Source organism: Grus americana, chromosome 3 (assembly GCF_028858705.1).
Source record: "Grus americana isolate bGruAme1 chromosome 3, bGruAme1.mat, whole genome shotgun sequence".
In the NCBI taxonomy this organism is placed as follows: Eukaryota; Metazoa; Chordata; class Aves; order Gruiformes; family Gruidae; genus Grus; species Grus americana.
The window spans coordinates 2,438,904-2,464,917 of record NC_072854.1 but is presented as its reverse complement, the minus strand read 5'-3'; the positions used below and the strand labels follow the sequence as shown (position 1 = coordinate 2,464,917).

General features: G+C 43.3%; 2 protein-coding genes across 7 annotated transcripts in view; one reads left to right on the top strand and one right to left on the bottom strand.

Moving 5' to 3' along the window:
- HMBOX1 (homeobox containing 1) overlaps positions 1–7,832 on the bottom strand; it is a 123,289-nt gene extending 115,457 nt beyond the window's left edge. For 3 of the 5 annotated variants that reach the window (XM_054819934.1, XM_054819930.1, XM_054819936.1), the window contains exon 1: positions 7,617–7,832. The gene's annotated coding sequence lies outside the window, so the exon portion shown is untranslated. Of the gene's footprint in view, positions 1–7,414; positions 7,466–7,616 lie in introns of those variants that run through there. The other 2 variants (XM_054819931.1, XM_054819937.1) reach the window with 2 other exon arrangements.
- A 374-nt stretch (positions 7,833–8,206) lies between these two features.
- INTS9 (integrator complex subunit 9) overlaps positions 8,207–26,014 on the top strand; it is a 70,283-nt gene continuing 52,475 nt past the window's right edge. Inside the window, exons 1-6 of one of the 2 annotated variants that reach the window (XM_054822267.1) lie at positions 8,207–8,264; positions 12,407–12,534; positions 17,290–17,350; positions 19,848–19,910; positions 23,243–23,382; positions 25,016–25,102. In XM_054822267.1, coding sequence (XP_054678242.1) covers positions 8,256–8,264; positions 12,407–12,534; positions 17,290–17,350; positions 19,848–19,910; positions 23,243–23,382; positions 25,016–25,102 — 488 coding nt within the window. In that variant the 5' untranslated portion in view covers positions 8,207–8,255. Of the gene's footprint in view, positions 8,265–12,406; positions 12,535–17,289; positions 17,351–19,847; positions 19,911–20,050; positions 20,248–23,242; positions 23,383–25,015; positions 25,103–26,014 lie in introns of those variants that run through there. The other variant, XM_054822268.1, reaches the window with a different exon arrangement.

Below are 26,014 nucleotides of genomic sequence, written 5' to 3'. Positions count from 1 at the left end.
CTTCTATGGACGAGGCAATTAAAGAGGGAGGAATCAGTTTCAAGTTCAGTAAGTTCCCTCTTTTTCAGATTGCTGTACTTATCACTAAACAGCATCACTCCATCAAACAGATGGAGCCCCCATGAAATGCAGACAGAGAACTGACTACAATGTCTGGAAACCATGCATAATATAACTTAGTTGAGAAAACTGTGATCAACTACTTACCTCTCCCATCTGCACCACGAAAAATGAGTATTAGCTTAAATAACTAGTTCTTACTCTGTGTAAATACACTTATGAGATTCATGTTTATACTACCGAGAGCAGCAGCATGCACTACCATCCAGCCAAGAATCTTCACATACTTTACGAACGTGAAAGCATCTCAACAGCCCTGAAAGGATTATTTTCGTATTACGCGCTGGAACACAGGCAAGTCAGGAAGTTTGCCCTGGGTCATAAAGTAAGACGGAAGGTAGAGCCTAGAAATGAGAGCCCAGCGCAACCTCATGGCCAGGAAGAGCTTTTCTTTTCAACATGTGAGTACTACTTGCATGTCAGAGCTGCTGCATACCCAGTTGCTCAAACTCCAAATCCCTGCCAGTTAAATCACAAAGAGATTTCTAGTGAAAGCTGACATTGTAATCAGAGAATCTGATCATGGCAGAGAAACTGTCCAAAATAAAGGTCAGAAAAAATATCCAAGTAGGAACAGCGCTTGTATTTTATGAACTAACTAAATGCTTTCTGCTTCCATTAGTATTACAGTATCACTGGAAGAACAAAAAGCAGATTCAGTCCTTGCTTCAGAGCTCGTAAGAAATGGGCAGCTCAAAATGCAGGAAATGACTATATGCTACACTTCCCTATTGATAGGGCATAGGCTTATCAGAAGAATAAAACTGGCTGTTCACAAGGCTCGCTGAAAGAGTAGCTTACAGTATTGTTTCAGCAGGAGTTGTTTTACTGCTGAACTTAACATTCAATTTTTTTTTTTTTTTTAAGGAAGTGAAAAGAAAATAAGGCTTCTTAAATAAATATTAAGTTCAAATGTGGGGAGAAAACCAATGTCAGGAATTCAGGGCAAGTGAGATTCAGCTGGCGGTAGAGCCAAACATAATTAACATCTTTTGTATGCCTGGCTTCTAAATTACTTCCTTAGCCCAGTGTAAGACCTCATCTACCCCCACAGCAGTGAACGGGGTTCACATAAGTTTAATGTAGCCTAAATAGACATATTTATGAAGAACAAAAGAATGCCACCTCCATGCATGAAGCAGGTTAATAAAATCTGTTTCCTCTGGCTCCAAGAAACTCTTCAGTAGACCTGGAAACAACGCTCCACCCATCAGGCAAACACTGACTGGAAGAAGAACTCGCGAACATATCATGGACATATACGAAAAGCTCGGTCTTTCTCAAGTCATATCACAGAAGTCATTTAGGCGTATACATACATACAACCTGATGAAGGGCCATGCTTAGTATTAAGTTTCAGCTTACTAACTGCATGGAAACCAATATGAAATGATGAAGTAAACATTCATAGAAGAATTCTGTAGGAGAAAGAGTTAACTGACCTTCCATACCTTCTGGCCGGCTGCACAGGGAAGATAAAGCAGAATACACTTTGTCAGAAGCACTGCACTACAGCAGTTCCCAGTTTTAAGAGCAGTCTTTAACTTCAGACTCTGCATGCAGCTTTGATTAGGAACTGGGAAAACTGCACACAGACGGGTAGAATAACCAGTCATGGATTACTTTTTTAATTCTTAAAAAAGCACATCAAAACAGTAATTGTTCAACTTTTTGGTGTCTACATTAACACGGTGCTGAATCAAAACAAATAACAAACATGCGTGTGCATTCCTGAGATAGATTTGAAGTCCAACATCGAAAAATTCCTATTAAACAAAGCAGAAGAAAAACTATGTAAGAAAAAGGGGCATCTCTCTTACAGTCTTGTAAGAAAGTTTACCCTAGTAGTGCTTTTGGCCTGAGGAGTGTGAGGGGAATCTAATGGATTAAAAGCAATAAAAATAACTGAATAAATAAGGATGATGAGTGTCAAACCACAGAAGTCAATGGAACATGGGAAATCCTCCCATTGCTGTAAAAAAATCTCATCAACTTAGGTATTCTGATCAAGCACATTAGAAGATCAGCCAATAAATTCCTTGCATGGGTAATATATATTAATATATCACAGATGTAAAAGTGCAATAGATGAGGAATAGAGACAGCCGTGTTCAATTGCCACTGACTCAGTACGTGACCTTGAGTGAGTCACTTGGTCCCTAAGCCTCAGTTTCTCTATTTGTAAAATACAGATACCTCTGTAAAGCACTTAAAGACTTACAAACCAAGGTACAAAGTATTATTTTATCATAGAGTAGTAAAGAAGGACAGTAGCTCGGCCATAATGAATCAAATGGGAAACATCAGAGCCGTACTCCACTAACACACCACACAAGTTATGGCCATAAATCGATCACTCCTGATTAGGTTAGACTTTATGATGCAGTAATTGCGATAGCAGCAGTTTCATAACTGTGAAACAAGCACTTTGCTCAGCAGCGTATTATGCAGGAAGCCTGCACGAACAATGAGCTTTTGGTAAACCCTACTGCAACAGCAAAGATCAGAAGCATCCCAAACACAAAATACTTTTTAAGGCTATCTACCGTAAAAGCTTCTCCACATGCTTTTATGGTCACAGGCTAACCGTGTATAAGCGCCCAGTTGATTGCGAGGAGAGGGGAAGGAAATCAGACAATACCATTAAAGAAAGACCAGATTTCAAGCGAATATCTCTCTTTTTAGCAGGCACAACAGAAAGAGAAATGTGTTTCTCACAGTTACAAGCTGAAATTTTCAGTTGGCCAGCAACTATAGAGCCAATTCTTTACTTCTTACTGTGGACCACATGACTGCCTCATAAGAACATTTTATGTGCCAACTTGCAATGAAGACCACATAGTTAATAGTTTGCAACCTCCTTTCCCCCAGAAGATCTTCAGAGTTGAGTAATAAAATTCCTCACATGATTTCAATGAGAGGGTTCACTTGTCAGAGGCTGTTTCAAGATAGTATCATGTGTCAGGGAGGTGCTGTTCAGACCGAGCTTTCCAGCCCTGTGTTTTCAAGGCTTGACTGAAAATGAAAAAACTTAAGGCTATAAAGTTTGAAACTGGAAGAAAGAAAAATAATCTCTAGACCCTATTTTTAAAATGTAGATGTTAGACAATTAATGAGAGGAGGAAGAAAAACTCTGATTAAAGCCCTGACAAACCCTTGAGATCACGGACTGATTACTGGTTCTGCCGCAGACTCCACGTAGGAGCCTGAGCAAGTTAATCCCTCTACTCCTTGGTTTGCCACCTGCAAAATGAAAAATAACACTTTCTTTCCGTATCCTGTTATACTTGCTTGTATCGTTCCCCAAATTAAAAGCGTTTGTCAAAACACTTATCCTGAGCATTAATGCTGGAAATGGCATTCATAGCTAACACACAATCTGTTTGCATGACTGAGTGTTCAAATATGAACTCTTAGTATACTTTGCTACCCAGCCTTCCTAATTTTATATGTCAGAAGGGAGCTTTAGTCAATAAAGGAATATTAGAAGGCCAAAATACAGTTTATTAGTAATCGTATGTATAAAACCAGCTTTAGGGATACGAATTAGACCAAAAAAAATTCAAATTCTCCTCATTAACTCCTAAAAATACCACTATAATCATGCCATTGGTCTCACTTCATTGATAAGCCGCAAGATAATATTATCAGCATAGGTATAATTAAAGCCCAATCCCACAAAGATGTGTATGCGGATCCAGTGCCCGCTCCTTTAAAATCAGGATAAAGTAAAATCGACTTCAGAAGTGTCAAAGCTGCATAAAGTTATCGGTAGAATAAACGAAGGCATGGGGTTTTTTTTTGCAGTAGAGTTCTTAAGCTGACAGCATTCCTTCAAGTGTTCGATTTTAAATCCCGAACTCTGCAGAAGATGAAAAATATTTGACACAGATCCCAACACTGTAATGTGCAATTCTGTAGTATCCCTAAAAACTCTGCACAGAAATTACTGTAAAGGACAAGTTGCTTTCTTTAGATTAAAATCTGCTGTCATTTCATGCAACATGTTTTGTTTTCTAATATATACAATCAAACATCTCCAGAGATCCCTTTATGAAGGGGACAGCACAACATTATTCCTTTCTCATGTTTCAGTTATTCTTCCAATTCCCCTCCCAAACATCATATCCTAAACCCAAAATTTCACCACTGCCCCAATGACACCCAACAAAGAAGAGCAGTCCCAAAAGTTAATGATAGAACAATTCTTGAAATTCATGCTTATTAAAAATGATTTTATTAAAAATAAAAATTGTTTGAAAAGTGAAATGTCAGAACCCCACTGTTTTCCCAGCTCCAGATACCAGTGAAAAAACATATCAAACACTTCTGTGAACTTATGGATTATCACAATGAAGTGAACATTTCATAATAATTTAATTTTCAAAACACTGGACAGACATGAACTTTTAATATCCCTTTGAAAGAGACCAGTAAGACCCACAGAGAAACTGCCTTAGAAGTAGGCTTTCTGCAGCTGACACTGGTTACTAATCCCATGGAATTACCAGAATCACAATGCTAGAGAGATGCACGTTTTCTAGAAAGGTCAACAAATAGAAAGGAATTGCTCATGACCACTCAGTAAAGTAGTTATGGAGAGAAGCAGGCCTCATCCACATAGGATTTTCTTCAAGATTTCCTTACCACTCTTTAAAAATCCTGCAGTTTCACCTATGGTAGCATTCCTACAGCACAGCTGGCAGTCTGCATACCAACCACAATGTCGTCTAGACCTGCTCTGTACAGAGTTGGATGACACAGGAGTAAAAATGCTGATGCCTGTTCTGGTGCTTGCACTGGTGCTAAAGGAACGATAGGAGGAAGAACAGACACCGCTGAGTAAAACACAAGTTCCTTGTTCCTAGTCTCATGCCCAGGCTCGTCAGACAATTCTGTCAACCACAGAGAAAAAGTTGTGGCTGTCGTGGGGCTAAAGAAGACTCTTCACGTAAGGAAAAAGAACATTCCCAAACCCCAGTTTTCAGATGCAGTATCAAACCCTGCTCCTTCACAGAACATGCAGATAACAAATGTATCCCTGCACAGATAACATATTCCATCCCCTCCTCACTTCTCCCCTACTTCCCTCCCCCACCTGCATCTCAGAGACGTTTTCTTTGCAATTTGGAAGAGAAATGGCAAAAAGGGAGATGCAAAACACAGAAATAAATTAAGTTTGTTCTCTGCTGTTGACGGATTTGGCCCTAGCATGATGGGAGAAAAAAAAATGTTAAGAGTGATAAATCCATATATACCTACTCCAAACTACACCCGACATCCCAAGGGACATGGTATAATGGTAAATAAATATAGATGCAGTTCCTACTAATGAGGCAGGGTACAGCAAGGCCAAAGAAAATGCAATCATCTCAGGGAAAAAAACTGCACAGGACTCCTCCTCTCCCATCCATGGAGGAAATCAAATGCCAGCTGCACCATCCCAGGAAGGAAGCAGAGTCTGTACCTGATGAGCCCTGCAGAAATGAGCTAGTCATATCACGGGACGCAAGCAGGCACTTCAGGGTTTTGCCAGCCCACAATTCGTCTGCAGAGCACAATCCCTCTCTCCGATACATTTTACATAGTATCATTAATGCAAATTGTAAGGTGGTGGGTTTTTTTTTCCCACCAGTTTCTTTTCTCTCCATCCCCATTAGGTTGAAGCAGGGGCATCTACTCCGACAGTGCTCTCAAGCGCGTGCCCTGGCCATCAATTTAACGCTTTCCTCCCTACAAAGTTTAAATCTTTCCAGCTTTTGTTCATATACATTTTGTATGTAAAAGCCACTTATCTGTACTCCCAGTCTTACTTGAGCATGAGAACAAATTGAGATATACCCGACTCCACAGACAAACAGCAAACATGCTTACAATCTTCATTTCCTCTTCCTTCTTCCCTCCCCACACCCAAAAAAAAAAAAAAAAAAAAAGCATTTTTGTCCCTAACACGAAGGCACACACGATCAAGGCTTTTTCAGATCTATCGCAAGGAAGAAATGCTTTCCGAAGAAGTGCTCTGCAAACATACCAAGAGACACTCTTAGAACAACTAAGAAAAAACCCATCAGACAGAACTGAGGTTGAAGAACTCGGCTCGGTCTGACTCGCCCGTGTATTTTGCACCTAAAAACACTCGCCTCTTGTTTTCTTTTAACCCCGAACCAAAGCAAAACAGTTCAGCAGCATTCCCTGCCACTTCCTCCAACCGGTCCTGGGGTCAAACACACTGTTCTTCAAAAAAAAAAAAAAGATCCCAGGCACGGATATAAAAGCATTTACCCCATCATCTCTTCCCCAGAAGTACAAAATAAACAAGCCTATGACACCCCACCCAAGCTCTCCTCGCACATTTTGGGAATGACTTCCCTCCGGGTCCTCCTCCTCCTCCCCCACCCGTTTCCACGTTAAACTCTCCAGCAACAAGACACCCTTCGCATTCACGCCTTCGCCCTCCCCGAGACCCCCCCTCTCAAAGCCCCGAGAGCTGCAACAGATCTCACCCTCCTTCCTCGTCACGCAGCCTCCCAGCCCTGGGATCCAGCGGGGTTTGGGGTGCCCCTGTTCCCCCTCTCCCCAACAGGTACAAAGCACCGGGGCTCCCCTAAAAAGCAGCCCTCGTACACCCACGACGGCCCCTCAGACACCCCCCCCAGCCAGGGCAGAGCTCCTCGGCAGAGCCCCGACGACGGGGCTCGATGCCGGGCGCGATCTACACAGCGCACCGGGCTCCATCCCCGCAGGGTCGGACCCTCCCCTCCCTCCTTCCTCTGCCTCCCCCGGCCGAACTACAGCCGGGCCGGGGTAGATCCGTTCCCCCTCCCCGGGGTGCTGGAGACAGGGAGCGGGGGCCCCCGACGCCCTTCGCAGCCGCGCTGGGGCTCGCAGCCTCCGAGGCGGCACCAGCCCAGCCCCAAACTCAGCGACGAACAAAACCGAAACACCACCAGGGAAAAAAAAAAAAAAAAAAGAAAAAAAAGCACCCACCCAGGATGAGGGGACTCCGTCCCCCCACACCTGGGAGACGGGGTGGAAAAATAAGAATAAATAAATAAATGGCAGGAACAACGATGGAGGGCTCTTCTTTAAAACCCAGAGGCTGCCCTGCCCTCCCGCAGACCCCCGCAGCAGCCTCCCGGGGACACCTTCCTCCTCCCCCGCTCCGGGGCGCCGAGAATACGCGGAGCCACCCCGAGCCGCGGCTCAAACTCTGCGGGCGAGCGGCCGCCCGGGCTGAGGGGCTGCCCCTGCCCGCCCCCGGCCGCCCCCCGCCCCGGCTTCCCCCCTCACGCACATCCCGCGGCTGCGAGGAAACCCGCTCTCCGGCTCGGCGCTACTCCCCCGCAGGCAGCCGCGGTGCCGGCCGAGGGGGGACCCCCTTCCCGCTCCCCTCCCTCCAGCCCACCCACCCGCCCGCCCCCTCCCCTCACAAGCGCCGCTCTCACCACCCCCCACCCGGCCCCACACTTCCCTCCTCCCCCACAAGCAACACTCACCTCTGGGTGCTGGCGGCGTCCCCACCTCACCATGTAACGGCAGCACTGGGGGGGACCCCCCGCCTGCCCCCGCCCCAGCGTGAGGGGAGATTAACGGGGGCGCAGAGGGACGAGAACAATAGGGGGGGAGGAAATCCCTCGGCCGCCGAGCCCCCCTCCCCAGCCCCCCGAGGACAAGGGCCCCCCTCCCCGTCTGGCTCTCCTCTTGCCGCTCCCTCCTCCTCGCTCGCTCCCCCTTTCTTTTTTTTTTTTTTTTTTTTTTTTTGGCTCAATCACACCAGACTGACTGCCTTTGTCTGTCTGACAAGCGCCATGTTGATATCAACATCCAAGCTCCCACCTGCTGCAGCTGTGAGACCCTGGGACTTGTAGTTCCCCCTCCCCAGGGTGACGGGGAGAGCCGCCGAGCGGGGACTACAACTCCCAGCATGCCGCGACGGCACGGCACGCCAATGGAGCGCGGGGAGCAGCGCGGAGCGGACTACAACTCCAGGCATGCCCCGGCCATGACTTCATCCTGGGCGGAGGAGGCAGCGGGACTACAAGTCCCATGATGCCCTGGGGAGCGCGAAAGGGGGGGTGGGGGCCGGGCAGGAAGGTGGGGGCAGGATTGTCCCCGTAAATAGAGCCGGGGGAAGCATGAAGCTGGTGAGTGCGTGGGGTTGGGGGCGCTGTGGGGGGGCCTCGGGCTGCCCCCGGCGGCGGTGGGCTCCTAGGGTTGCCCCTGGGCTGCAGCAGCCTCAGCCTCGCCGGGCATGAGGGGAAACTGAGGCACTGAGGGGGGCGGCCCTGAGGGAGCCGGGGCGGGCCCGAGCGCTTTGCTCCCCTCAGCAGCCTGGCACGCGAGCGACCGTTAAACGGTCGGCGGGGAGCTGCCAGCTGAGGGGCCGGGGTAGGTGGGGGTTAGGCACCACCGCGGTGTGGCAGCGGGCACAGGCCTGGGCGGGCGGCTCTCCTACGGCCCGCTGCCGCCGTCCGCCCCCGCCGGACTTGGGCTCGGATGAAGGAAGGGTCGGTGGGATGGAGGAAGAGGAGGAGGAGGTGGAGGTGGAGGTGTTTCTATGCCTTCCGACCCTTAAACACGAGTCTCGGCGCGGAGCAGTGCTGGAGCTAGCCCGTTCCATGTGTGACTTCTACTGGGTTGCTCTAGGAATAGTAATAAATCTCCATGGTTCATAATAAAATAATTTTCCATCGGCAGTATGATGTTAAACCAGATAATTACTAATAAGAAGATCAGGCTGGAATAGCTTTGACAAGGGTGCACTATGTTTTGTCAAATATTTTGGTTCTGATTTGCAATCTTTTAAAAGGAAGTTATCAGAAAATACATTGCCCATATTACTGGTCTCCTCTCCAGATCTCCCTTTTCAATTATTTAAGTATTTTCCAGGAAGAATTTCCCTGTTTCACACAGTGTGCTGCAATTCTTGGGAGATGAATACCAAAGCAGCTTGCAAACTACCTAAGCATACCATTTCATTTGTTTAATCTGAAGTTACACCACTGTCAACCATAAGATTGTGTCTCAGTTTTGAGACTGAGCAGTTTGTCTTGAAGAAGCTTCATAGAAGTAAACTTGGATTCTGGGCTTGTTTTGAGACTTCAAATAAATCAGTATCTGTGGTGTAACTGTGTAAAATTAACTTGGTAGGCAGGTAGCCGAAGAGTTTGATCCTGCATAATCTTACGGATGCGATTAAGTCTCTGCGTGGATGGATACTACTAGTGGGACGAACTGTGCAAAGCTAAGCACTTCTGGTCGTGATTGTAGAGGCTGATATAATGCGGGGGGGCTGGGGGGGAGGAAACTGAGAAATCTTTACATGAAGACCACAGTGGAAATGCAGAATTCTTTATCATGTCTCTCTATGGGTAGAGAAAGGGAAGGGGAATACAAGCTGTCTGAAATCTGTATTGTAATGGTTTTAGACCCATGTATAAATTTGGAAACCAGGGATCATAAGACCAGATTCTTCATCTTGCATTGGTCTGGAGATGTGGCTGAATCTTGGGGTTGTGGGCGGAGAAGTTGGATGCTACTTCATCCTCTTCTCTCACCTATTTGGGTTGAATTTAGAGGAACAATATAGAGGGTGATGGCCTCCGGACCTGATTCAGAATCCAGTGAAAATGTCAGACTCCCACAAACTCGAATGTGCTTTGATCCAGGCAAAACCGGTTGCTAACTTCCCCCTAGATTTTAAACCAGCATGTGATATCAATACTGGAAGAATGCACTGCAGTATTTGTTGGCTTCAGTTGGAATTCAAAGTACTGGCTTTAACCTGCAACATTTTGAATGTTCTGGAGTTGCTAGTGTGAGACATCATCTCTTTTCTCTGTCACATTGCCATCCATGAGATCACCAGAGACGCTCAGAGCTGGCGAGCGCTCAGCATGAACCAGATGTCTGCTGAGAACCTGCCTCTATGAGAGCCTTAAAACCTGGAATTAGCCCCTTGTCTTGATCTCTTTGTGCCCCGCTCTGTCAAACTTTGTTCCAATTTACAAAGCCTGCCAAGAAAGTTGTGAGCTGAGGTGGGCATGTTTATGTCTTTTGTAGGTTTTGTGACTTTTTTACATGACTTTTTTAATTAGGAGATGAGGCACCTAGCGTGTTAGCTGCACCGGCCTTTAGCCATAAGGGAATAAAGATGGAAGCAAATAAATCTTAGAACAAAAAGGACTTGCATTTTAGTCCAGTCAGGAATATTAGTGACTGAGGTATCTGGATCTGTTTTAAATAGTAACAAGTATAAACTGGGTGGAAATTACACATTTATAGTGTGTATAGAGACATATATAGTGCAGACACTCAGATTCTTGGATTCCTAATCTAAAATTCTAACAGGCCCAGAAATGTCACCTGTGCAAATAGCTGTATAGCATGTATGAATTGCTTTTTATTTTTTTTTTTTAAAAGTCATTTTACTTGAGTCTGATAGAAAGAGTCCATTGACTCCCAGGAATCCATTTACCACAGCGTGACAGCCACAGATATAGATTATTTTAGATGCTTTTAAAGAAGAAAAACGGAAGATTTTCCAGTTAGCTCGTAGATGTCAGGGTCATGATCCTATTCATGATTTTAAAAAAGGCAAGAAAGTGTTTTGCTGATAAAAGCGGTAATATTTCATCGCCCTTTTTAATTACCGATAGTTTAAAAGCTACAAAAATAGTTTAGATGTTATTTTTTCCTTAATTTCTTTCTATTTATATGGATTTATAGCTTCAGTTGTCAAAGTTCTGGTCTGGTGAAAACTTAAATTCACATGCATATTTTACATTTGCGAATAAAACAACTGAATTCCTTACTTGTATACCCTCCTGTTCTTGGCTTTTCCTGTCTTGTATACTCTCTTCTCTTGGCTTTTCACTTTTTTTTAAACTTTGCTAGCAGCAGGCAAATGTAATGTTGCCCCTTAATAATTAAGGCTTTGTGAATTTAAAACAAAAGTCTTTGTGATATTTTTAATTTAATATTTGGGGCTTAGTAGCTCTTTAATATTTAAATATAATTTAAAAGGGGGTATTGATGAATGTATGTAAATAGACTCCTTGGGAATAGTTAATCCAGACAATTGCAGTCCTGTGTTAACATAGTGTGAGCAGAGGTAGAAAATGAATTGATTAATCTACCTTCTTTCCACTTTGTAGAGTGAAGTATAGAAAGCAAGTGTAAGGTATAAATGACTTAGAAAACAACTGAGTCTGTTTTTAGTGCAGTGCATGGCCCGCCAGTTGATATTTTTCATCTTAATTGACAAAACTTGAATTTAAAAGCTAAAGTTTCACCACCTGAGCATTGCTGTGTTGCCAGATGCCCAGACTTCGGAGATGCAAAATCTCCTATTCTTGCAATCCCTGAAGAACCATCGAATCCCTCCTCAAAAGAAGAGAAACCCTCATGCCAAGGTGGCCACACTCTATTCAGTCATTTACGTTTCTAATCCCACATTTTAAAGCTGGCATTTTTATTCACTTCTCTTCTTATTCAAAGCTTCAGCTGCTCTTGTGCCTTGTTAAATGTTTGCCACTCTCCATACAAGAGGTGACTGCATCTCAATGATGCTGAAGTGCCCCTGTACATAACCTGCTTACTGGCTCATTAAGCTTGCAAAGCATTTGGGATTTCTCAGTACACAAACCCTTCCATTCAGGTATGGTTGTCCATTCCCTCGCGTTTCCTGTTTGCCTTTAGCAAGACAAAAAGCAGGTGAGAGCATGCCCCAGAGCTGCTGCGGTGTACACAGACAGCTTCCTCCACTGATCTGTGCCAAGCAGCCACAGGAGGTGTGGGCTGCACCTTGTTTGGTTGTTTAGGCTGGTTTCTTAAGGAAGAAACACAAATAAAATTTGTGTTCCTGCAGGGATTCTCTTCCTTTCCACCCCAAGTAATTTACAAATTTGCTAGCCAATTTCAGGAAAGTTTTGCCAGTAGGACTGAGTTGTAAAGAAACTGATTTTCTGGATTTTTTTATGGAAATGGGTGGTTGTTAGAAAAGTGATTCTACACGTGTCCTAAATTGGAGAGAGGAGCTATGGCATCCTCTCAACCCTTGTGATCAGAAAACCTTGTCTGAAGAAAATCTGCCCCTTAATCCTCTGACATGGGGAAGTTTCAACAAACACACACAGCTGTGAAACACAGATTCATAGGAAATCAGGTTTTGTTCTGGTGTGTAGGAAACTACGTGCTTAAAACTAAGGGGGAAAAGGCAATTTTCAGGGGGGTTTGCTCTGTTGGTAACTGTCATCAGTAACTCATCCTCGTATTTTTCTTTCAGTACTGCCTGTCAGGACATCCAACCTTACCATGCAATGTACTCAAGTTCAAATCCACCACCATCATGTTGGATTGCGGACTGGATATGACGTCTACTCTCAATTTCCTCCCATTGCCGCTGGTTCAGAGGTATGTTCTGCGGCCTGTAAGCACTTAGTCTGTGTCTTCTTGGGTTGCAGTTGGAGTGCTCTGCGTGAAACGGTCTATTGGAAGGAGGGAGGGGATGAGTACAAATGAACAGCATCATCTGATATCATAAATAGACTTTGTTCACTTAAAAATTCTCTTTATCAAAATAACGTCCTTTGGCTCAGTAGACGGAAGACATTTTATGGATTTATTGATTGGTTTTTCTAGATAATTTATTCTAAGCTTCAGTAAAGTATTGCTGCAACTGCTCAGCACAAGTGAGGTCACATATCTGTCATCTTTCTGGCTTCTTCATGCAGGATGAGATAAATGGGTAACTGAGATGGAGTGCGTGGAGCCCAGCAAGTACTGTTTAACCATCATCTTCTCAGGCTTTTCTTGGGAGCAAAGACTAATGCAAAGAAAAATAGCACTTAACAGTCCTCGTTAGTTGACTTGATGGCATAATTGTTCCCTTTTAAAAATTAAATAAATAAAAGGGCAGTGCAGCTGGGCACAGGAATGGAACGGCAGTGAAACAAAAGTAGAGAGAATCCTGAGATCAAGACTCTCCCTTCTACGTCCTAACTACAAAGTCATATTTTCCCAGGGTTTTTTTAGATAAATTTGGATAATTCAGTTAGGGTGGCTTATGTCTTGCATAAATGGAACAAATTACAAAACTAAGGGTTTGGAAAGGTGAGAATGAGCAACTCCTGGTGATGGGAAACAGTAGGAGTTTTCACAAAAACCATTTAGTAAATTTGATCCACGAGGAAACAGGTGAGGAACGTTCTGGGTTCAGGGAAGGCTTGATTGAGAGGGGGAGAATATGATTGGGAAACCAAGTTTCCTAAGTGACCTAATGAGGTTAAAGGAGTTTGTCCAGCACTTCCTATGATTTGTTATTTTTTGGAGAGGAAAAGAATAGACAATGTATGCATTGTTCTGCAAGAATGTGGAGTTCAAGATCTGCTGTAGAGTAGGCAACAGGTACCTTAAGACAGATCGGTGTTATAGTTGATTTTTTTCCCATTCCATAATATAATTGCTAATTACAGTATTTAGGGGCAGTCGTAGATTTTGAAGGGATCCAGAAAATTTGAGAAATCCAGGTAGAGAGAGAATTGCCTTGCGTTAGCTTCCTCCCACCCCCCCCAAAGAAAAAGGAAATTGGGAGAGGAATAAGTAGCAAAATTAGGTGATTGAAGAAAGGCTTAAGAGGTTCTTTAGAACTGCAGGCATCAACGCTCCCCAGGGATATGCCAGCTTTGTCTGCTGATAGCAGACCCTAGGAATGAACAGCCAAATTGCAGGTCACAACCTGGAATTCCCCAAGTACCTCCAGAATGTCTGCACTAAAATGACTCAAACTCAATAAGAAAGGATGTCAGATTTGACCCCTGATGGCCCAGTGGAATCGGAGCAAACAGTTGGATTTAAATCCAATCAATCTTGTCGGTAGGGTGATTGAACACCCCTTACAGCAAGGTTTGTCCTAAGCACATGGACTTGGGCAAGTAATTGATCTCTTCAGTACTCTACAAAACAGGCATTCTGCAGGGAGTCGTGGAAACGAGTTAGAAACTTGAGGAGGAATGTGACTGCCACTAGAAGTCCTTATCTCTATATAGTATTCATAGTTGCACCATTATATATCAGGTCTCTATTACCAGGATGTCTAAATACCTCTGAAACTCAAATGTGTATTATCAGCATAACATGGCGGGGTGATAGGGAGCTGACATTATCATCAGCTTCCAGGTGAGAGACTGCAGGAGGGACTGACTACCTGAGGTCTTGCGTGAAGCATGTAGCAGCGCACGAATTTGAACATAGGTCTGCCAGATCTTAGGTTATTACCAGCTGTATGTTCTCTCAGAACAGGAGTGCTGTTTCTTGCAGCTAGGCTGAGACAGACCCACATGAAACCTTGACCAGAGAGGAGCTATGCTGTCTTTAAACCAGAGGTCCCCAAAGTAGGATCCATGAACCACTTGGGCTCTGTAACTCTCAGTATGTGGTCTGCAAAGGTGCCATAATTTTTACCTCTGTGGAGCATAAAGGTGTGATATCAGAGAGGATCTTTGCTATGCAGCTAGAGCCTGCATCATACCTGGCATGGAATCCTCCTTGAGCAAACATTTTGAGAGCCTGCACTTTAATCTATAAGAGAGGAAAGTGCTGTAGTGTTTGTATCATTAAAGGGACTGGACATTTTTTGGAGTTCTTTGCTCTTCAAAAAAAGCCCGTGAAAAAGTATTTAGATTCCACCTTGTCCCAGAAATGGCAGTCCTTGTTCCCACCAGCCCATGGAACATGCGCAGAGTACTTGCAGTTGCCAAACACTTTATGCCAGTTCATGTACTGTAAAGGAGGTTTGTCAACTGGAATTTTCTCCCCTGTACCAAAGTCAAATGCAAAACGGTAAGATGAACATGTGGGAAGCTCTTAACCTTTCCTGTCTAGCCATGACACGCTTGCTCACATTATTTATGGGACAGTTCTACCTATTTTGGATTAATCAATCACTCTATTACAATGTCAAAACTATGTTGGCCAGAACTGTGTTACTTCTTGGCTTCAAGGTAAAGAGTCCTTTCTGTCCTGTGTTGCTTGTTTCCACTTTCAGCCACACACAAGACCTATCTGTTAATTTTGCCTCTCTTGACAAGACTGTATACTCTTCAGTGGATGTCAGGTTTAGTACAAGTCAATAGCGCTCTTTCATCATGGATGAGGCAAACAGCATGCTAGGCTAAATTAGGGGGAGTAGGGCCAGCATATCAAGGAAAGTTTATTCCGCTCTGTCTCATGCTGGTGAAACCACAAATGGATCCAGGTTTGGATTCCCAATTGAAAGAGAGATGCTGAGAAACTGGAGAGGGTGTTCAGGGAGCTCCAAGATGGTCAGGGTCCGGAGCCCACAACTACATGGAGAGGTTGAGGGAGCTGGGCTTGTTCAGTCTGGCAGAGGAGGCTAGACAGGGAGCTAACAGCCACCCACATCTGCTTGAAAGGATGTTGCAAAGGCAAAAGAGCCAAACTCTTCTCGACAGTGGCAAGCACTATAGGGGCTAGTGGCCACAAATTGTGTCTTGGGAGGCTCAGGTTGGATGTTAGCCTCCCAATAATTAAGTTTTTCTTAGCTCTTTCACCCATCCCCAGAGAGGCTCTAGAATCTCATGCTCCAGGGATTTGCAAGACACAGCAGGACAAAGCTGTGGTTGACCTGATCTAGTGCTGGGTTTGAGACATGGGACTACAGACCTCCAGATATCCCTTCCAAACAAGGTTTCTGTCCTCTCCTCCTTTATCTGTCAAAGTTGTTGCATATCAAAATAGTTTGTTCTTGCTTTTCCCCTGCTTTTTCCGTAGCTCTTTTAGTCTCTCTGCACCAATTCTACTCAGCCCCCTCAGTCTCCAAAATACTGCTCTTAAATTGTGTTTTTGAATGTGTCAGTGGGGAGTACATTTAGCCACCTCATCTTTTCTATCATCAGACTTCTTCAGACTTACTCTTTGTCCTCAAAAGGGGGTTGCACTTGTCTGTCATAGCTTCTCAATGACATATACTTCTGCTCTTACCTTGTCTTCACTCCTTGAGTCTTAGATTTCCCCTTTTCCCTTCCTTGTGACTTTCTGGAGTGCCAGATAGGATTTATTCTTTTATATTGATGTTAGTCTGAACACAGCAGTCCTCTGAGCCCTTGAATCACTATCTATTTTCAAGATCTTAAATTTGAAAGCCCTTATAGCATATAAGCATGCCTGTCTATAGAGTTTAGTGCACAACACTTGCAGATTTCATTGCAACTGCATTCTCTAGTTGTGTATCCAAATCTGAGGTTGTTGCAGGGTTTGATTCCAGGTAGGTTCAATTCTCTTGTTTCCTCAACTTTTTCTTTTTTGGATTTCTGTAGATATGCTTGAATCTGGGCAGACAGTGGTTTTCAAGCTACGTTGTAGGCTTACACAAAAATGAAATGTCACTGTGAAGTATGAATAAGTCTCTCAGTTACAGTAGCAAGAAATGCTGCAGCAATTAGTACTGTAAACTGAGGATTACAATGTCATCCCTGAAGTTTCTTTATTAGCATTTGAAACAATTAAAAAAAGGGGCCCTGCCATTGCTGACTGGTGCCAGACCTGCCAGCTTAAAACATGCGGTTCACAGCAAAACCTCCTTGCGCCTTTGTCCAGCTGTGGGTGTGAGTCTTCAGGATGAGACCTAAGCATGAAACCATGGTTTATGTGGATATAAAATCGTAACCTCTGTGTCTACAAATGACTTAGTCCACAGCATCAGTCTTTCCCTGCCATTGCTAATGGGAATACTTGTCTGTCATCTTCTGTCCCAGAGCAGTTTTATGGTGCTGTTGTGTTGTTTCAGGCATAGAGTTTGTTGCTGCCCTAACCCTTCTTCTGTTTGTACAGCCAGTTTCACCACAGGGCAACGTAAGCAGCACTGAGCCTTTTTGAAATTCTCACTGTAAATTACTAAAATCAAACTCCCTGCATGTGTCGTCCTCTTATTCTTTTTACTTATAAGTGTCATAATCATGATTTGTAAAAGTCATTTCAGTGAACACTTAAACACAGTGAAACTGTCTGTCTGTTTTATTGAGATTGTTAGTTCCCTGAGACAGGAATGGTGTTCTCTTCCTGCATGACACCAAATAGAAGGTCTATGCGTAGCAACTGATAATGATACAATTCATACTGCAATTTTTTTTTTTTTTTCTCTTTCTGCAGCCCCAGGCTGTCCAAACTTCCTGGTTGGGTTTTGAAAGATGGAAGCACATTTCTCGACAAGGTACTATACTGATGGTTAGAATTTTCTTGCCATGCAAAAAGCTACCTGACAGGTTAGGAGCGTGCACTGCAGGAACGATACTTCCATGCTGACTCATCGCAAAGGTTTCTATGTGTACCCTTACCAGCCATGATGTCCTTGTAGAGCAGAACATTTTGAAACAAAATGCTAATAGCAACTCTGAGGCTTTCAGTCTGCAGAGATAGCCTAGCTTTTTAAAAAATCCTTTTAAAATGCAGAAATCATCAGTATGAATATTTCCTTATTTCATGGAGCTCCATAAATAATAGTGCTTTGCCTTCTTAGAGTGCCTTTTATTCAACAGTCTCACTTTTCTGATACTAAAGCTGCATAGCATGCTTATAAATGAGGTTGGTATCATACCATTTTTTAGGCAGGAGAACTATGAGAAAGTGAATGGTTTGCCCATGGGAGGTCTCTTGCAGAGGAAAAGCATGTCTTTGGCCTCTGATATCAACACGTGTTCTGCTGCTGGACGTAGCAGGGAGGATATTATCTCCAGCCTCCTAATTCTAAGACGCAGGCCTTACTCAGCTGCATGAGAGACACAGAATTTTTCTTTTTTCCCCTCTTTTCATTCCATTAGTTTTGTAGGCAGAATTTATCTGGGGCTTCAACCAAAACTAGGCACTGCAGCGTCCAGCTTGATCTGTCGTAGGGGAACAATGAACACAAAAATATGTCAGATGTTAGTAAAATAGGCAGATAAATTTCAAATGTGTGCAGCGATAGGTATCAGTAGAGAAAATACTGTTTTAATAGACTGTTCTCTGACTACGTGAACATTAAAGGAAAACAGTAATAATAGTTGCTTTTGTAGGGGACTTTGAGGTGGACAAAATGGATTGATCTGATTTTTACAGACAAGGGAGCTGAAGATCACAGATTAAAGACCTGATTTTTCTTCTCATTGGAGACAAAAGAAACTGTACAGGCAGCATTTCTGTTAGTAAAATAGTAACAGCTCTATTCAGAGCACTTGCCAACTGGCAATCGCAGAGCTGCAGAGGCTCGGTGACAGGAGTGGAGTTACCCAGTTGGAATTCCCTGGAATTTGTTTCTCCTGAACCCCAGCCGTGGTCTCAGAGCTTTGGGCTCCGTTCTGTCCAAAGAACGGACAGGCTGTCAGTATATTTTTATATGTGATGTATTTACATTTCTGTGGTACTGCTGCTGCAGTGTGTGCTCAGGAGAAATCTTCAAACTCACATAGCATCAATGGAAATCATGTGTTAAAAATTCAAAGGCAGCATCTCTTACCTTCACCTTGACCATTGTAACTGCTTGGAATGGTAAATTCTTTGACCCGTGCTGGAAAAAGGCAAGGGAAGGAGTCAAAGGGGGATGTTTTATCATGTCGGGTGGACGTTCCTGTTATAGCACTCTCTGGATGACAGTTATAAAACTTAAGTCCTGGAGAGGCATTGAAATTTGCTGCGATTTAGTTTTAATCATTTTGAACTCCCTTGAGATGAGGTTAGGAGACTTCTGCCACTAGATGTAATTGCTCATTCGTTATTAGTTGGCAGGTGCACTGTAATTATTAAGAATTGGATTCAATCTTTAATTCTGTCAGTCTGAAGCTGGCTGAGACCACTCACTTTGGGACAAGCAAGAGAAGCATCCACGAGAGAAGGCAGAGTGGGTGGTAGGTAGCCTGTGAGGTGCGTTAGGACTAGAGTTGGGAATATTTTTGTTCCATACATAATCCTGAAGAATGTGACTTTTCATGTGACAAAGATTTCTGGTGTCAGCCTTGAAAAAAATAGGAAGAAAATAGAGGACTAGAGATCCAGTAGAGATAAATCTAACAAAAAGTGCCATGTGGGGCTTAGATCCCCAAAAGATGTTTCATCAAATGCTCTGAGACAGAGGCTAAAAATTGTATTCTGCTCCTAATAAGACAGAAACGGTTTGATGTTATTGGGAACCAAAACTAAATTCCAAACTTGTAAGATAGGCAGGGCACTATAATGGTGCTGTGCACACCTTCCAGTCAGGAGAGCAGCAGTTCCAAGCAGAGTGGTCTTCATGACCCACTTTTCAGTTCATACTTTACTTCGGATACTTACAGCTGAAGGCAACTTGTATTGTTACAGATTTCCCAGCCAACACATCTGCAGTTGGAAAGAGCAGAGAAAAACGCAGCTCCATAGGACAGCCCCTCCTTCACGGCCCCAGAAAAAACAGTGGGTGGTTACCAGGGTCTCTTTCCTTCCCTGCTAGAGTGCTGTCTCTGTTCCTCCAAACGACGATTGGATCCCTTGAAGTGCCAAGCAGCTTCATCTCACATGAAAGCAATTTCACCAGATCTGCTTACAGCAAATTGTATCTAGAAGGGGGATAAACATAATGTAGTAACAGGCTGGAAATTACCTGTGATCAAGAAAAGGTTTTAAAAGTGCAAAAGCTGCTGTGTTGGAGTAACATTGCTGTGTATTTTTGTGTCTTCTCTGTTGATGTGCTTTTCTCACAGGAACTAAAGGAATGCTCTGGCCATGTGTTTGTAGACTCTGTGCCTGAGTTCTGTTTACCAGAGGTGAGTTTACTGAAAGCTTTACTAAAAAATCTGACTCCATTCAATCATGTGGGAGAAACTTGCTAAATTATCATTATCTGATTCATGCTAATTTATTACTACGCAGTAAATAATACTACTAAAACCTCTGTGTTATTAAGGTGCCTCTAGTATCTATGACTGGCAAAAGGATGGAAACAGCCCTTTTCAACAATGGTTTGGGAAGATCTGGAAGGTCTCCTTGAGCAGATCAGTATTTCACAGAAGAATAAGACTTAACTGTCCCTTTTTATGGGCCTTCCAAAGACAATATGACTGAGCTGGACTCGATTATGACAGGATACATGTGCTGATCTTGGTAAGGGCAGTGAACAAAGGCAAGGAAAGCTGCTTGTCTCTAACCACAGATGCATGACCTGCCTAGTGGTGTGCCCTGGGGAGCTGACCGTGTGGTCAAGCCACTGTTTGATTCTGCTGGGCTACAGTCAGATGTGCTGTTCTGCCGGCAGCAAATTCAGGTTAAGTTTTGCTGCTGCCTTGGCTATTCATTACTGCCTCTTTGAAAGAAGAACTGTACCTTCATATCCACTGGCATAACTGCGAGTAGCTGATTCTCAAGCTGTTTTTTGCAATACCTGGGTTTTAGAAAAAAAGAAAGCAAGACTATTGAAAATGTTTGAATTAACTGGGCTTACCTGACTGATCAGATTAACGGTGTATGTAGGAGAACTGAAGAAGTAAAAAGCTGAGCAGAATGGTGTGGAATAGTCTGGGAGTAGTATCCTCTTTCCTCAGCTGTGTTCGGACTGTGATAACACCAGTTCTTTCATTTCACGTTGGGATGTTTTCTTTGTCTTTCAAAGATGGAGAGGATTGCTTTTGGGCAGCAATTTTTTTTTTTTCCTTTCTGCCTGACCTTGTTGACAGGAAGTACAAAATACTCCTGGAAGGTTGTTGTCAGCTTGCTGGGGTTCTGGCAATAGCGTTTCTGTCTGTTGATTCCATAAAACTCACCTCTTGCAGCTTCTGACTCTTGTCATCTTGATTCTTCAAAGCAAGTTGGCAGCTCTGGTACTAGTTTTGGCAAGTGATATCAACAGATCTGTGTGCAATTGCTTGTTTTCCCTAACAGGAATAGATATAATCCAATCACACAAAAAACCCCCTAATAATTCTAGGTTCTTGTGTGCTTTCTGGTTACTGTCCTGTGGAAGGGGGGGATGTAGGAAGCATTTGTATGCCCCAGATCTTGGGAAGGAAGGAGTTTACTTTCTGGATTCCCTTTGAATTGAGACCATGCACAGGGAGTGGTGATCTGCTAGGGTTTAGAGTGCTTCAGTTAGGCTTTCTGGTTTTGTTGGGTTGGACAATACGCACATGTGTAGCTCTAAATATGACTGATGGGGAGTTGCTGCTTCATTATACCAGTGTCGTGACTGAATCTAACTCTGTTTTCCATCAGTCCATGTTACAACTGGAAGACAGCAACCAGCTGCACGTGTCACCATTGTAGGGACTTTACAAATGGCCTCTTAAATGTTTTGGTTCCCAAAGTTCCCAACAGATGCCAAGTTTCCTCTGCGAGCGCTAGGAACAGATCCTCTAGCGATACACAGCTCGCATCTCTAGCTTCACAGGCTCCTCTGTCTGGAGGATGGTTCAGATGTCATGGCCAGCCAAACACATCAGCAGAAATATTGCTGGTGTTTGGCAGCACACTATAAGAAGGAGTTTGTGTGAAACAGGCTTTGTCGTCGTCTTTTCTCCTTCCACATCACTTTTGAAGACACTTGTCTGCAAAAGCAGTTAGTTTGAGAATCATGGTATCACATCCAGGAACACCACTGCCAAAGAAAGCCAAGTTTTGAATGTAATCCAGAAGCCACAAGGTGATAAGAGGCTGTCTCAGCAGCAGAGTACACTTCCACATGTCAGAGTGCAGGGTGCAGCCCTCTGTTTGGCAACCTTCTGGTCTCTCTTGTTCCACATTCAGGAAACATTTTTAAACCTCTGCAGTTCATAGGCACTTTTAGTGAGATTGCCGCAAGTCCCAGGGAAGATTTTACTTTGTTTTGGTTTTGACACCCTTTTCATCCTATTAGTAAATGCTTCTAGGATGCTGAGATGTGGGACGCTTAAGCTTGGGAAGTGGTAGTCTGTATCCTGCTGATGGCTGGCTGGGCTGGGATTCAGCTAAGGGCTGAGTGACGCCCCATTTCATTCTGTACGGTCCTGACACGGCTGAAAACAAAGCCGTGAAGGGCCAGTTTGGTAGGAGCAGGCGTCAGCAGACTCTGATACCGTGTAGGGAGTGTATTTGTGCCAGACAAGCTTAGTAAGGTAAAAGGGTGCCCTGTCATGAATCTGAGGATGGTGTTTCACCTACTGTACCCAGCTCAGAGATCGTGCCTCCCACATCAGCTGTGATCATGGATTGAAACCATGAACGCTTAGCTGTGAGTTAAGAGCACTGTGTCAGCCCTCTGAAAAGCCAAGTGACCTACTTTCTTGCCTTTTTTATTCAAATTGCTGGACCAAGCCTTGTAATCAGATAATATGTGCTTGATGAGTGTTGAATTCCATTAGCTGCTCTATAATAACTGAGTTAGAGGTCATATATCTTGTAAATTTCTGACTTGACACCATTTGTGTTATAGCATTACCAGTAAATATTTCTAATTAAAATTCCTTAAACAATGTGTGAAATCTTCTTCTACTCTCTGAACTGCTGTCTTAACTGTCACATCAAAACAAATTGGACCTACCCGTCTGTTCGTTGTATCCTATGAATGAGCTTAATCTCCTGCTGTAGAAAATGTGAATGATACAGATGCCAAGCATTTAGTATGGGAAAATACAAGTATTATTTTAAGCATATGAATAAATACAATCTACATTCATCTCCCACTGTCCTGGGGTACAGTACCATGTGCCACATAAAAAATATGAGGTGCCCTGCTAAATCGCTACTGCAGAAGTTTTGGTGTCTGAGCAGAATGTTTGTCCCTAAAGAAACATGCACATCAGTTCTTTGATAAAAGTGTAATCATCGTGCCTCTTAACGGCAGCCATTTCATTACGTGAAAGACAGACAAACCCAGGACGTGGTTTCCTTTTCAGAGCTGTGAAGGGAATAATTTTAGGGGGCTTTTTAAATAAATCTTGTTAATTTAAAGGAAACGTTAATCTTTGAGCTGAGACATGCCCCACACCACCCACCACCCATTATTTTTTTTTAATAAACCTGTTACATTGCTGCAATATAAAGTTTTTTTAAAAAAAGTTGTTTTTCTGCCATTTCTTAAACTGCATGAAAGGGTTACATGTTGTTTATCTCTTTCCTCTGTTTTCAGACTGAGCTGCTTGACCTCTCCACGGTAGATGTAATCTTGATCTCAAACTATCACTGCATGATGGCATTGCCCTATATCACAGAGTACACAGGATTCACTGGAACAGTGTATGCCACTGAGCCCACTGTTCAAATCGGCAGGTAAAAAGCCCCTTAATATTCTCTACTCCTCTTGCATCACTGCTAAGGAAAAGGTGTAAAGGACAATATGGGTAGAGGAGTGGTCTAATGTTCCGAAGAGGCTCTTAGGCAGTAGCTGAATGCCAGCCAAGTCCTTAGTGCTGCAAATGTGTTAACTCAATGTTTCCCAACCTCTGGTTCCATCTGTCTTCAACACTTACAGCAGGTGCTTTGTGTTGAGTCCAGGCAGTAGCTGTGGGATAGTAGATCCTGAGTGGACTGAGACACCTTGAGCAGCAATTACCCTATAGCCAACTTTAGACCTTCAAAAACCGTGAATCAAAGATCTCTCCTGCTCCTCTCTGCTCCTCTGAAACAAAAGAGGAACCACCAGTCTTTTCAACAATAAGTGACTTTTAAGATTATTGCCTTGTAGTTTTTCAGCATTCAAAATTCTTATAATCACACTTTCTTCCGCACCATGGAAGGGAATTTAAGCTGGCTTCATCTCAAATGACAGTTGAGATACATAAGCTCTGAAGTCCAAACAGAAGCACTAAGAAAAACAGCAGAAATATGAGACTGAAGTAGAACATGTAAGACCTGACAATACAGTCCCAACTTACTACTTGGTCATCAAATTTGGCAGTCTTTTCTTAAAAGTTGTCTGTTGATTGGATAAGTAATATCAAAGGCTGCAGGCTTAGCCCTCAATGAAGTTAACTGGACTTGTGCTGTGTGCATCTCTCATGCAGAACAGCTGCCATGTTCAGTAATTAGAAAGCAGATTAGGCTATGGTATCTGAACGACTCTGTAAGCACTTTAGGGCAGGAATCTTTGTCTATTAAAGGTCCTATACAAACTTTCCACGCCAGAGTAATTCTCCCTTTGTGTAAAAACAAACAGAAACTGAAGGCCCGTGTAAGAGAAGGGGATTGTATAAATATGAACTAGTAGTAGAACTCTCGGGTATTGCAGGCCCATAGCTGAAGATAACAAGCATAGTCCTGTTGGAGACTATACGGCATGGTTCTCCACACCCCAAGTAATTCCAGATGCTATTCTTCTGCAGTTAAATCTGTCACTTCCCACCTTCAAGGGGAAGCATGCATACAATTATAAATGCTGTTTAGTTTTGGACAGTGAAATCTGTAGTGCCAGTTTTTAATGCCTGACATATTTTTCTGTCTCAAATGCTGCATTGTGCATTTGTAGATGAGGAGAGTTCACTCTGACAATGTGCTTGGTTTCTCTAAGTGATAAACAGGCATCAGCTAATGGGTTTTCTTCATATATGTTGTCTTATTCTGTATGACAAGCAGTCAGTAATATAGAAATCATCTTGCACAGCAGGAGAGAGATTTGGGAGTTCCTCTTGTCCTGCCACTTTCCCAATAACCCATAACCCAGTGGGCCAGGTCCTTTGCTGTTGCAACCATGCAGACAGAATTGGACTAACTTGAGCTTCACGCACTCAGTGGGGAAAGGGGGTAGTATTGGTGATGGGTAATTGCTGTGATGCCTTTGCGGGAAGAACCTCTCTAAAACTGCCTAATAGTGTTACAATTTGTGTGATATTTTGGAAGCTTTTGGGACAAATTTCTCTCCTGTGAGAAAGGCTGCAAAACTAAATTAGTTACGATGTCTTTTCAGACTCCTCATGGAAGAACTGGTGAATTCCATTGAACGTGTGCCAAAGGCTCAGTCTGCCTCCATGTGGAAGAACAAGGAGGTACAGAGGTAAGGAACAAGCCACCTGGAAATGGTGACTGTCCTAAAACACTAACCAAAGTTTAGAATTCCCTGTAATGATGGGTCAGCTGCCACCAGTTGAGATTTGCTACTACCATTAAGCAGAAAAAAAGCCTAAGAGGTTTACAGCTATGACTCCTTGAGTCAGTTCGTTCTTTAATTGTTTGCACGTTGTTGGTCTTCCAAATAACCACACAAGTTTGATTCTTGGAGGAAGATTTGGTAACACAAAAGTCTCCCCTGATCTCCCCTCACATAGTTTAGCTCCATGATGGTAGATAAAACCTGCAGATTTTTGTATTAATTAATTGAAATTAGCAAGCTATTGAAACTTATTTCTATTATATTGGAATAATTTTAATTTAAATTTATATTTACATTCATTTTTGCTGAAATGCAAAGTCAAGACACAACTGTTGGATGTCACTGGTGGCCAGCCACAGAGCAGTGCTACCTTTCTTCCCAGGACCGCAACCTCGTTTACACTTGAACAGCAGAGGTGGGGTTTTTTGGCTTTTCAAAGCTTAGAAGCAAATTGAAATCTGAATAAAAAGGGTTAGTTGGAAACTCTGTGTCCATTATTCCACCTATACATAAAAACAAGGTGCTCAAAATTGAGGTCTTCTATACATCTAAAATTTTGAAAGCTATGTAATCTAAAAATTATCCATACAGTTTACTAATTATAGATAATGCTTTCCTGGGAAATAAAAACAACTTTCACAGCATGTTCTATGGAGGAGACAGTTTCATTTTAGCACATTTTAAAGATAGGGCCGGTTGATTAGTGAGTTATTTTTAAAAGCTGCTTTGTGCATTTTTAATTGATCTCCCATTTTCTAATCCTAATTCTTAAAGTGGTGTCGTGGTTTAACCCCAGCTGGTAACTAAGCCCCACGC